Source organism: Ziziphus jujuba, chromosome 9 (assembly GCF_031755915.1).
Source record: "Ziziphus jujuba cultivar Dongzao chromosome 9, ASM3175591v1".
NCBI lineage: Eukaryota > Viridiplantae > Streptophyta > Magnoliopsida > Rosales > Rhamnaceae > Ziziphus > Ziziphus jujuba.
In genome coordinates this window covers 20636526-20650313 of record NC_083387.1, presented here as the reverse complement: position 1 = coordinate 20650313, position 13788 = coordinate 20636526, and the positions used below count along the sequence as shown (strand labels likewise).

Genomic DNA, 13788 nt, shown 5'->3' with positions numbered 1-13788 from the left:
AAACAGGAATATGTCAAGTGGATTTGGTATTTAACCTTCTTTCTATTTTATTTCTAATATTGTTTCTTAAATTGCAGCCAATCAACCATAACTGAAAAAATTTACAATATGCGCTTTCACAAAAGAGGTAGGGCCTACATACCAAAGCACCAGAATTTTGCTCATCATATAAGTTTATATAAACGCAGTTGTCAGGTAAAACACGGAACTAATTTCCTTTCTTTCACCGTAGAAAGGAAACCTCAAATCATTGGTTGGAGAGAGTCATCATCCACTTTCATCTAGCATTTACTTTTTCCACAACTGGGGTAGCCTAAACAAAAAGCAGCCAAAATTTTCACATTTCAATCTCAAAATATAACCACTGTAAAAGAAAACATTAATCATCTGGTTTTATTGGACACCAATGTCTATTGGAAATGCTCAATTTGATTAATGCCAAAACTCTTTCTGTACAATAATATAAAATATTAAATGAAATACCTAATAAGACGGAGCAAAAACAAATTTTGACAACATATTCTACACAATTTAACAGTTTCTGGGCAGTTTAAGTGGCTTGCGTCACTCCAAGAAAGCCCAATAAGCCTACAGTGAAACTCAATTTTATCAATTCAAAACTGAAAAGGAAATCCCCTTTACTGGAAATAACTTAAACCAGTTGTGCATCCTTCCAACTCCTCATTAGCCAAGGCAATTCCTGTCTCCTTTTCCGCACAATGCACCGAAAATTGAAATTTGATGTGAAGAAATGAGAACCACAATTCCACGAAAGCAAAAATGCCACAAGACTTAGCTCATTATATCCAAAAATGGCTCAGCAGGCTTCAAGTCCGCTTGCACTTGAACAAAAAACTTTTCTTGCTGTATAAGTCCCATTTCTGCCTGCTTCCAATTAGAACTGCACTGTGTATCAACCAACACAGTCATCTCTCAACAAAGGAACCGTTGTCCTCTAAATATGTTGCTGCTGAGTCATCATCCATCATGCTTCAACTTATTATTCCATCTCCAAATGCAGCGAGATTTCTAGCAAGCAATGAAGCAACTTAACTCCAAATAATAAAACCACCAGAGATCTTGAGCCTCCAATTAACCAAATACCAATGTGAAAGAGTTGATTATGGACCCATCAAACCACAAAGAACTACGAAACCCCTTCATGATCTCTAGCATGCTTTTCTTCTTCACTACGTTGTAAAAGCTCCTCATAAGCTTTCATGGAGTTAGCAGTGAACCTTTCCATGGTCTCAAAAGTGCGTTGCAAACTAGCCTGTAGGCTATCGTTGCTAGTGTCACTCTGATAGACAATCTGTCCAGCAACTGAGAGACTATTACCATCCCCTGAGACCAACACCATTTCCTTGTCTAATGCCTGAATTCCCTTCTGTATCTTTTGGCCCTCTCTATCCCAGCTTCTAGCTTTTCTCTCCGGATCCTTGTTGGCCATTTCTTGCTTCTCATTCTCCCATTTATGAAGCACATTCATGGTCAATTTACGCATAGACTCAAATACTTCTCTTTCGGATATCCTGTCCATTGCTTGTGACCATTGGTTACAAATAACAAAAACAGGAGGTGCACCTAATCTACCAGGTGAAAAGGGAACTATTCCATCTGCTGTTTCTTCTGGTTCATACAGAAGGCATTTCTGAAGCCAATTATTTAAGGCTTTCACATATGCCTTCTGCAAACTTATCCAAGTATGGAATCTGGAAGTCCAGCTAAAAAGCTCATGCTCTAGCTGCCAAGTGGCATCAAGATGAGCTTCATCAAGTTTTTTCCCAGATCCAATAGTACCTAAACCTCTGGCGGCTAGGCACTGGTTATGATGACATTCGAGCATAGACTTCCACATCCTTGTTAACCTGAGAATTCACAAAATCAACCATTAATTAGGATCTAAAGTGCATGCATCAAAGCATTAATAATCTATAAACATAAGTCTAAAACTTAGCAATCAAATCAAGAAACACAGAGAACACACTTTCTAATCAAATATAAGCAGAGCCGACCAGCATACAGTGTCATAGCAGAATCAGAACGGCATTATTATTTACCCTAGTTTCATATTTATAACTATGACGATCTCTAATTAATTTACGGCCCTTTTCAACAGTATCTGCTCCTTGAGATAAAAAGGTAATATATCCATATTGACCTATAGAAGATTGCACCCTCGTTTTCCAATGCCACCGTTCGGACTACTCTCTCTGTCTCTCTTTCTCTCGCAAACACACACACACACACAAAAAAAAAACACATACCTACCCTCGGCATGTACAACTCCCTCATAAAAAGTGCAAAGCAACCATATGGTAATCACAAATGCCAATGTCACCACACAAGGATCCACAAACTCTTTCTTTTCCCCCCTTCAAGTTATTAACAAGTAATTTATCATCCACGATAGTTTACCCTGATTTTGACCAACCAATGCCATGTTTCCGGATTCCTAAAAGCGTACTTCTACGCTAGTAGTGAGTGAGATCCCCACTACCTGCACCACATATTATTATCATAAATTTTCCCATCAAAAGTAAAGCATTGGCCAGCCCTTGCTACCCATAATGAGGTCAAATTGACAGATGTTGCGATGTATCAGAAAGTAATTTACAACGGACTGCTTTAGAAATAGATCTAAGATTTCATTTTGTTATTCTTGGATAAAGGACATAAAAAGGAGATCTACATCAGGATGGCAGAGGAAGCTGTCTACAGCTTGTAGATGAGGAAATTTACAGACAGCATAAGGTAGAAAGATGGCATTGAAGAAACTGATTGCCAGAAATCTTAACCAGCAATAATAGGTTAAGAATACCATGGATTTGAATGGTTAAAGGTAAAAATATTTTATGATAAGGAACCATTTTTTTGGCCAAGAAAAGCACACTAGGTTCCTAATAGCAACCCATTCTGTTTAAAGTACAATGGAGTATAAAGCTTGGGCTCTTCCAGACGAAACTTTAGGAAGATAATATCTTAAGGCTACGTTTTGAGATTGAAGTATATGAGGGAAAAAGGGGGGGTGGGGGGGGGCGGCCGGTTCAGCCTTCATATAAAATAAAACTATGAAGAAAACAAAAATATTATACAAAACAAGAAGAAAACAAACATGTTACACAAAGCTAGCAAAAAATCTACATTCCATGTATTCATTGGGAATATTTACGAATTTATTTTCTTTTTGTTTTTGCCTCTGTTAGTGGGATCCCAATTACAAAAACAGGGCAAATACACTTTGGAAAAATTCCAAGGCTGCTTTGCCTAAAATCGATTCTGCTACAGCATAGAAATTAAATGAAGTAACACAAACCACATACATCTTGTGTCCTTCAGATATGGCATATGGACCCCACAAATTAACATCTGAAGTGTAATAACACAATAAACTAGGTACATGAATCTTAACCATCAAGAAGATGACAACAGTTCACTGATAATCTAAGCACTAAAATTATAACTGAGAACCTTATATTAAGATTCTTATTAAACTGGTACATGAATAATGAATTTAATAATACTGTTAATAAAACAATTTGCCCTAACTTGTTCATATTTTTTACAAGCCTAAAAAAGAACTACACTTGTCAAAAGGGTTCATAGAGTGCCATATGCAAGTAAAGTAAGAGTTTTGAATCAATCACAAAATTAATATAATTCTTTTTTAAAATATACATATAAGCTAAGTTTATTACATGTATTAAGCTAATTTGAAGAAATATCATATCGAAAGTATTATATACATCTTAACATCTACAAAGTATCTCCAAAAGCAACTTGTCTAGCCCTTAAACAAAATCCTGACATCAGTAATACTAACATCGTTTTCACATGATAAAAATAAATAAATAAGAAGAAAAACATAAATGACTTCTCGTACACATCTATATTAACAGCAATTTTAACATTTTGGGTAACAAAGAAAATTTCATAAAATATCCAAGCTAAGTGAAAGACTTTATATCTTGCCAACCTAAGTGAAAGACTTACATTTTGTGTAACATCCATTGTGTGTGTGTGTGTGTCTCTGTGTGTGTGTGTATCTGTGTGTCTGTGTCTGTGTGTCTGATTATGTGTATATTAAGATTTGATTGAAATATATTCACTTTGACGATAAATATCAATACAAAATCGAATTATACCAGATACAGTATTTAATTAAAAATAAATTGATAAAGATATCAAAACAAAATTATACATTCTAATATACGATAACAGACAAGGAATTGCACAAAGGATCTCATATCAAGACTATTAAGGCCAATTTCTGATCTAAGACAATCATCCATACACACCAGATTAGAAACAAATGTATATTGGTGTACAGAGTAATAGAAATTAAAAATAACGAACCGAGACAGGGAGAGGACTAGTAAGTTCACATACCCTTGAATTAATTCATCTAGTTGTGGCCATAATTCTTCATCCCTGATCTTATTTATAGTCACAGATACCTTGTCCACAACTTGAATGGCAATTCTTATCTTTGTGGAGAGACTCCTTATTAAAGTTCGAGTTGAATCAACTTTGTGCGCCTCAGCACCCCTTTCATCTAAACGCTTCAGCTTACGGCACTTCCTGTCATGAATTACCCTCATCTTTTCCTCAGCCTGAAAAAGTACAACAATGGAAACCACCCATTAACCGTCATGAAATCAGGGATAAGATTATGGTACGCAGCCACCATCTCAACGTTCTAAACCTAGATGATAAAAATAACAGATAGACATAATCAAGACATATCCAACTTGTCACATGGAATGCTTAGATACAGAAGAAAATGTGTAGTGTTATTTATCTATTAAAAAGACCCATGTTCTGCCCAAGATAACGTAATTAGACGGGTGAGTTTTGATCTTGCCTAATAAGAAAATCACAAGGCACCAACAAGAACCGCCATAATGGCAGTGGACAGATCTCTCAGGAATAGTTCATTAACCAACCCACTCCAAGTGGCAATAGAAGATCAAATCATATTGGTCAAAAAGTGAGTTTTGATCTAGCCAAATAAGAAAATCCAAAAGCATCAATAGAAGTAGCCATCCTAGCACTAGTTGGATCTTATGAATTCTTGGGAAAGTGTACACTAACAACCCTACTCCAAGTAACAATAAAAGGACACCTCAAATTGGTCAAGAGACAGCAAGAACGTAGTGATACCAAGCTAATAACAGGAACCACAAAGCATACCTTAACTTCATTATAAAGTTTCTTCTCCCAAAGATACAGCTTACGTAAGGTAGAAGAAAGTTTTCTGGACCTCAAAGCCATATCTTCATCAAAGTCCAACTGAGCAGGGGCAGCCTTGTCAGCAGAGGACGACGACTCACCATGCTTAGAAGTGGAAGGCTGTGAGGATACTACCGACAAAGATGGAGTGACCATATGCAACATCTTGGAAGAAACTGATCCAAAAAATTCAAAGTTAAACCACTTCAAATGAAGTCGAATTCAAATAAACTGGAAGTGAAAGAGAGTATTTCTATACACGATCCATCAAAAATAGAAATGATTTGGATACTAATTTAGGCACCAAGCCCAGAAACATAATGAATTCCCACAGATCAAGCACGCAAATAAGAGTAGCAAAAAATAAATGATATTTTTTTTTTTTTTTTAATACCATGTTTCCGGTTATATCGAAGCGAACCCACTTCAAGCAACCTGGAAATTTCATTTCCACACTCAGAAGCTCTCTGAAACTCAAACTCAATTTCCATGGCCGCTTCAAAAGGATTCCGAGGACCTGCTCTAGCCTTATATGCTGGTCGTTCATCGGACCTCTCTTCATCGTCAACAACCTTTTTGTCCACCACATGAGCTTCATATTCCGTGGAAACACTCGGCCTAGTCTTGTAAAGCAACCCCTCGGTGTCACCAACCTCGTCGTCTACCACAGCAGCTTTCGAGTGCTTCCCACCACCATCAGCAGTGAATTTCTGATCCCCATGAACTTCCTTCACCACCTCATGCTGGTAATCCTCGTCTTCCAAATCAGGTATCCCTTCCTCTTCCCTCACCTCCTTCGAGTCCCTGCTCGGCGTGTACTGCGAATAGTACTTATCGTAGTTCTCAAACGGGTTCAAGAATTCCCAAGGCGAAGCTTTTGGCGGAGACGGCGGTGGTGGAGGCTGCTTCGACGACGACGCAGCCGCTGCCGGAGACGACTGCCCCGGCATAGCCCCATAACGAGGAGGCGAAGAACCACCGCCATAATACCCACCAATTCCACCACCGTAATTGGGATATTCATAATATGGAGAAGGATTAGGATTTACGCTGTTTGAATAACCAGGATAGGAATAATACGAAGTAGAAGAAGAAGATTCACCCATATCCATACGGTGTACAGTCATTGAACTGACGGCCCTCTCCTCGTACACCACAGACGGCGTCGCTTTGTTCTTCATGTAATTCATATGCATAAACCCACCTGGGTAGGCACCCTGTCCTTGTTGATCCGCATCCATATATTCAATATGATCGACGGGAACGTACAGAGGCGAGGAATGATCGGAATGGTGGAGGGAACCACCGGAATCGTCATCCTCGTCGTCGGAATTGGAATGAAAGTTAAGATGGGAACCGGAATTAGAGCGAGAAAGATGATGAGGCGGCGATTTCCCAGCTTGAATACTCGCAGAAACAACAGGATCTCCTTTTCTCTTAGGAGGAAGATTGAGCTTCGGAGAAGGAGGTGAACCAGAGGAATTGCCCAAATCCTGACCGACAAAACTTTTCAAAGAGGAACCAATAACTTTGAGGGAGTGAATGTAAGCCATATGAGCTTCGGCGAGCTCGTCACGCTTTTTAATAGCTTCGTCCAAGAACGCACAACGCTCCCGGCAAAGCATAACCGCCGGGAGATCATCAAGTTTGGAGCTCGCACAGCCCATGGAATTAAAAAAAATAAAAAAATAAAAAATAAAAATAAAAACCTGAGCTCCGCCCCACCCAACTCACCTCAGATAAGCTTTTCTAAAACAACGATGAGAGTAAAATAAAGTATTATTAGAAGTGGGTTTTTGGAATTCTGAAGTGGGGTTTATTCGGGGATCGAGAAAAAGCATGGTGGTGCTTGTGATTGTGACTGTAACACTGTAAGTAACGTTTGTTTCTCGAGAAAAATGTTTTCTTTTATTAGGGTTTGGTTTAGTAAGTGGAAGATAAAAAAAAAATTTAAAAAAAAAAAAAAAAGACACGGGGGAGGAGGCAGAGAGGGAATCTTTGCCAGCGCGGAGTTTGTCGTCGGCTTGTAGCAGAGAGACACAGAAAAGAAGAGAGAGAAACAAGAAAGAGAGAGAAGCGAGAGAAGTATGTTTAGAATGAGAGAGAGAGTAGCCTACGTCGGTTTGTGTTTGCAATTTTTAATTTTTATTTTATTTTTCTCTTTTTGAAAATTTAGGTAAGAACTGGATGGGCAAGGAAAAGGAAAAGAATGAGATTGGGAAGGGTTTCGAATTTGTTGCGGTTAGTTAGCGTGGGATTTTTGGGGGGCCCCTTTTGAAAATATTACTAATTTGAGGGGTTTCGTGATGTTAGACTTGGACCCAAGATAGAATGAAATGACTCCGGGAGGGTTGTTTGGTATGACAGAAAGTTTGACGCCTCTTGCCGCCATCAAATTTTCTTGGTCTAAATTCCTCTATTTTTTTCCAAGATTGCCCCTTTGTGTTTTCACAAGATTTTTCTCCTCCTTTTCCTTTTCTTGGGTGGGCTATGTATTATTTTCTTCTTCTTCTTTTTTTCATTTTGGTTGATTATTTAATTGTAGCCCTCGTTCTTTTTTTGGAATTTCACTTTTTGGAAATTTAAAATATGTTTCTTTTTTTATTGAATAATTTTTTTTTTCATGTATGTATTGGGATTTTAACATGGATTAGGTTTGATTGGATTTGGATTGAAATGAGACATTTTTATAGATTGTTGATGGAAATTCACTTTTTTTTTTTTATCTCATTTGAATGTCCTCTGATGTATTTCAAACAAACAATGAAATTGAAAAAAAAAAAAAAAAAAGAAAGAAAGAACAATAATATCGTAAATCATTAAAATAATTATTTCATTTAAAAGTGTCATCAAAATTTATTTGGATGGATTGGGTTACTAAAAAGCTAGTGTTTCCAAGTGTTTCCGTTTATAATTATTCATCATTAAAAGGTAATAATTTTTGTCATCAATCACAAGCAATGTATAAGATCTTCGATATATATAATATGAAATTATTAATCACAAAAATTCAAATATATGATTTTATTTTATTTTTATTTTTTGAAGTCTTGATTTTATTGCCCATTTATTATGCATGATCAATATGCATAAAAGGTGCATGACTAAAAATCTTTTGACATTAGTTGCGTTTCAACTCAATCATTAAAAATCAGTCATTTATTTCTTCTTCTTTTTTATTAACTACATATTTGTAAATTTATATTAACAAGAAAATGCTTTCTTTTTTTTTTTTTTTTTTTTTTGCTGAAAATAAACAGGAAAATACTTGATACAATAAAGTATATGATTTTATATCTATAACTGCATTATTAATGAATCTAAAAAAGTATTTTTGTAGTGGGCTTCAGAGAAATTTTGTCTAAATTTCAACTCCAAATATTATATGGCCAAAAATGGGAAAAGTAAAGGGGATAGTAGATGGAAAATGTAGAGAATTGACATTTTACATATTCATACAGCATAACACAATGTACAATAAAATCAAAATTAAAGGTGAATAAAAAAAGAGCATTGGGTCCATATAACAGAGAATTCCAATCCATTAAGTACGTTTTCAACACTATGCTTGAATCAAAATTTAAAATCAATTTTTTTGAAAAAAAAATAAATAAATAAGTAAATAAAACTTCCAGACCACATATGCATGGAATTTACCAAGGAATTGCCTAGCAATGGCAGCGATGTTTCTATGAATTTTCCCTATTTTCTTCTCTCTTGAAAAGAAAAGAAGAAACTCACTCATAAAAGTTATTTTCTTCTTTCTTTTTTATTTTTCTTTTTTATTATTGCTCTTATAATTTGTTGCATAAGCATAATCCATGTAAAGCTTGCTAACCAATGAATAACATTTAAATTTTCAAAAAGAAAATAATAAATTTCCTAAATAAAAGAATCTGATTTTTATAATTATATTATTATTTTCAAACACAGGAATATATGAGAAGGGCATTTTTGGGCAAATGGGTCGGTGTGTAGAATTATGGGAATGGATCAGAGATGAATGTCAAAACATGTCAAAAGTCACAATCAGCCATTGACCACCTTCACCGCAACTTTCTTTTCTTTTTCTTTTTTTTTTTCTTTTTTTTCTCATTTACTTATATTTTTAAAAATAAAATGATAATAACTTTCATAAAATATATAAATATGTATATAATAATAGTAATAAAGTAATTATCTATAGTCCCAACTAGCGTGTTCGACTGGATCTTTGGTTTCTGAACCATTCTGTATTGGCGTCTTCCTTTGCCACCCGGTCCACCACATAGAGATAACTTGTTAGACGGCAATGTTTCCTAAAATTGCTTTCATATTTTAAAAATGAAATACCTAGAGGCCACAGACCTCTACTCCATCATTTTCCTTTTCGGTCTCCATCCCCACCATTTGTGCTCAACAAGTTAACAAGTGTTCATAGAAAATCTTAGACTTGGTCTTGTAGCCCAAGAATGATTTTTTATGATCTCTATTTTTCTGATTTTTTTATGATCTCTATTTTTCTATATTTTGAGCATATGCTAAATTAGGAGAGGTATTTTACTTAATAAATTGAATTTGGTTGTCTTCTAAATTTAAAGATGGTTTATGTCACTTGTTTGGAAGACTGAAAATGGTTTATATTATCTAAATTTGATTCATGCACTCTTATATATATATATATTGGTAATGAATTCACTCTTGTATTGTTCTCATCAAGAAGACAAAATAAAAACAAAGTTCTTTCTTTAAATTAGTGTCCAGTAACAAACAATTTTTTACTCTTTTAGAGAACATTCAAATATATATTTTTAAAAAATATAGTAAACTGTTTTTATTTTTTATTTTTTATTTTTTTATTTTTATATTAATGGTATAGGGATTTTAGTTTAGAATCGTTTTCATAAGTTTATGATTATCAATTTCATATCGTATGTTATTGAACTCACTCACTATAGATTTTTTTATTTTATTTTATTTTTTTTGTGCGTGTGTGTGTGTGTGTTCAATCACTATTTTTTTTTTTTTTTTGTTTTTTTTTTTGGGTCATTGGTTCCATAACAAAAAGGGACTACTTAAGTGATATCTAAATAAAAAAGTATCCAAACAGAATAATGATGTATTAAAGTGGTTGTAACCACACTGTAATAAAATTGCTAACCCTATACTTATAGCATAATATCATTGCAGCCACTAAATAAGACAAAGTTTCATAATCTAGAAAATCATAAATTAAAAAAGACATGAGGTATATAGACACCAAAGGGATAAAAATAAATAAATAAATACGGTCTTCATATACTAGAAAATGTGCAAAATTCTGATACTTTTTTGGGTCAATTGCTGAATTCCGGTACTTGTAATCCATAAGAAGTATTAGGATCGTTGAAAGCTTGGAATAAATCTGATAAATGAATATATCACAAATCGTACTCCCTTCTCCTTATTTGATATACAAAAATTCGAACGTTTCAACAGATTTAGTAAAAACAAAATATTGATTGAAAATTGGGTTTTAGATTTAACAAATCGGGTCCATCTTTTTCTCTGTTGTCCCTAAAAGTAAAATAAATATTTTCCATTAGTGTATAAAGCAAAACTATGATTGTAATGCATTATCATGTAGTTGTCCTTTTTACCTTTTGTTATTGTTAAAAAATAAATAAATAAAACGGTGATATAACAATTATATAGCAGTGAATCCTTAATAATTTTTATGTTACAAACAGTTACAATTGTGAATCCGTAATAATTTTTGTGTACTTTTTTCAATCTTTTTAAAATTATAACTTTACCTTTTCTTTTTTTGCTTTTAACAAGGCTGCGGCATGGCAAGAATGCCAAAAATATTCCTTGGTCTTGACCAGAAGAACCCTAGACAACAGTAAGAGGGACATGATGGCAAGCAAGCCCTGTCCCAAGAACATTCAAAGATAATAGTAAATTAATTTTATAAAACAAATCCTAGACCTTTATTTTTTTCTTTTTATTACTTTCACTTTCTTTGATTTTGGAATATTCAAAATTCCAACACATTAAGTGAAAAAAAAAAAAGTGCACGTGGGGAAGAGTTGATCTGAGGAAGGAAGTAAAAAAAAAAAAAAAAGAAGGGGGTTCCAGTCCAACTATGCATAAACAGTCCCAATTTTGGAATGTTATGTCATCATGTGTAATTAAAATTCCAATACTTTTATTATTCAAATATTTTATTTCAAAAAGCGATTCCATTTAACCAATTCAAAATATTTGAAATAGAAAGAAAAAAAAATTTTCTAATAAGACACCAAATGCATAGCATTTTCTTTTAGGTCCAAATGACCTGTCCTCCTCTTATGAATCGTCATTCATCTTTAAAATACTCTTCTTGATCTATACCATTACTTAAAATACATGCAACCTTGACATTTAGTGCTATCATTTTAGTAATTTAATCATATATTTCATAGTCTACTTTGTAGCCCTATTAGAAGTTGTCACAAATGGAAGTTGCTGTTAGAAATACTCGTTTATTAATCTTTCTTAAGTTCTTAACTCATTGGAAGATCCGAACTTTTCAATTATTTAGTTTTCATTTTCAACTTTATGATTGATGGAACTTTGAAACAAAGGTACTTAATTGGAAAAAAAAAATGCCAAATGGCAATTTTTCTTTTTTTTTGCCCCTTAAATAATTGAATGGGAGGAAACAAGTCATTGTGCTTTCAACCTTATCCAAGGATTGCCCATTTGCTAAGTATCAATTCGGCAGCATATAGGGTGGTGAATTTGCCTAAAATTTTCATGTGATGTGTAGCAAATTTGAGGGATAAAATGATAATGCAAAATCTATGCAAATCCTATGTGGGGGGGATTGAGAATGTTAGATTAGATTCTCACAGAAACTAAATCTTTTGTCTAGAATTGGTTTGATAATGTTTATAGTATTTTTTTTTCTTTTTTTTAAGATTTAGCATACATGAATAATAAATGTTTACTAAAATAGTTATTTATAATGGCAAAAAAGAAAGGTATTTATCAAAATAAGCCTCAATTTATACACAATTTCATAAAATCTTTTTTTAAAAAAAATCTGAAAACAGAAAATATTAATCATGTATATTATTGACAAATAAAAGTTAATTAGTATAACTCAATTTGGGGTTTGTTGTTCATTAAACCAAAGGGGGAAAAAAAAAAAGAAAGAAAGAAAGAAAGAAAAAGAAAATGCCCAATACATTCAATAGTGGTTGAACATAAAAGGGTTTTTAGAAAACACAGCAATTTACGAGGACAAGCAAGGCCATTTAATGGTAGTAGTTTATCAACTTGTGGGAGTTCACTTTCTTTTTATTATTTATTGAATTTCCAAATTCCAAAAAGCTAAACCAAATTAGGACAATTTGGTACCTAAGACTAATGCAATAACTACCAGCTTTGTGTTAGAGGACACTGAATAAAATGAAGAAAAAGAATTCAATTTTCTTGGTTTTGATGTGATTGTTGTAATTTTATCGATTTCTTTAGCTTTTATCCAATTTTAGCAGTCACAGCATCTGCTTTGTAGTTTCCAAAAGTAATCAATTTATGCATTTCCTCACGTAAAAAACTTTCTTTTTATTTCTTTGGTTCTTCATTTTCACAATGGCTTGTACGATAATATTATCAATTTATTTTATCAAAATTTAAATATAAAATATATGTGATAGTATATTTAGATATGTTCTCAATTTTAGTATTTCATATCCTTAAATTGATCAACAAATTGACACCTCTTATATTATCATTTTTTAAAAACTATCAGCATAATAAATTCATCACCAAATTTCAAGACCCACATTAATGTCCAAAAAATAGTGTATATATATATATATTATTTTTCTCTATTCCCCCCCCCCCAAAAAAAAAAAAAAAAAGAACAGCAAAATTATTTTCCACTGTTTTTCTTGGATCTGGTGCCAAATGATTGCACCAATTTTTTTTTTCAAGTTTTTACTTTATTCTTATCGTCTTTATTCATGGAATGTCATCCATACTATATGAAATTTCATTATTTGCCTGTTTCCAATTTTTAAGTTTGCCCTAAATTTTTTTTACACATGTTTAATTAGAAAAGAGGAAATTTATTTATTTATTTATTTATTCTTTTTGTAGCTCCACACCTCATTGAATCAAAATCTAAAAGTTAAACGCAAATATTCATTATCTGGATTGTTTCCAACAAAATATTTACCGAGATGAATTATCTCATTGATAGTACTAAGCATTAAAGATAAATGAATTCAATGTACGAAGTTTAGGAAAATTTTCTTTTTTTGACTTTTGTGGTGATTTACTTTAAAAAGCAAGAATGAGAAGCAAAGTGTAAAAACCAAGTAAAGGGATTTGGTGAAGGGGGTCATTTTGATTCAGACTTTACCTTGTAGCTTATGTGATTGAATTTGTTTTGGTCCCCCACCTCAAGTTAAAGTGAGAAACAGAGAGGGTCAAAGACTATGATTGCATATTTGTACCAGCCAAGAATTTAATTCCGTAATTTGCATATTTGTACCAGCCAAGAATTTAATGCCGTAATACCACGTCGTTTTCGCTTTCTTTTGC

The 13788-nt window shown here is 33.4% G+C and overlaps 1 protein-coding gene across 1 annotated transcript; it reads right to left on the bottom strand.

The window, feature by feature from the left end:
• Nucleotides 1–411: 411 nt before the first annotated feature.
• LOC107427253 (protein ALTERED PHOSPHATE STARVATION RESPONSE 1) lies at nt 412–7478 on the bottom strand. The gene is made up of 4 exons (XM_016037631.4): nt 5627–7478; nt 5194–5408; nt 4390–4613; nt 412–1868 (listed from the first exon to the last, which is right to left on the bottom strand). The coding sequence occupies exons 1-4, from the start codon at nt 6897–6899 to the stop codon at nt 1148–1150; spliced, it is 2433 nt and encodes an 810-aa protein (XP_015893117.3). The 5' UTR covers nt 6900–7478; the 3' UTR covers nt 412–1147.
• Between the last annotated feature and the right edge of the window lie 6310 nt (nt 7479–13788).

What these genes read in the sequence shown, in the direction of transcription:
- LOC107427253 (XM_016037631.4), bottom strand. Translation starts at nt 6,899, where the DNA reads ATGGGCTGTGCGAGCTCCAAACTTGATGATCTCCCGGCGGTTATGCTT. An exon ending in TCGATATAACCGGAAACATG is followed by an intron (nt 5,409 to 5,626) that starts GTATTAAAAAAA and finishes TTTTTGGATCAG; the next exon opens with TTTCTTCCAAGATGTTGCAT. An exon ending in CTAGATGAATTAATTCAAGG is followed by an intron (nt 1,869 to 4,389) that starts GTATGTGAACTT and finishes GTGAATTCTCAG; the next exon opens with GTTAACAAGGATGTGGAAGT.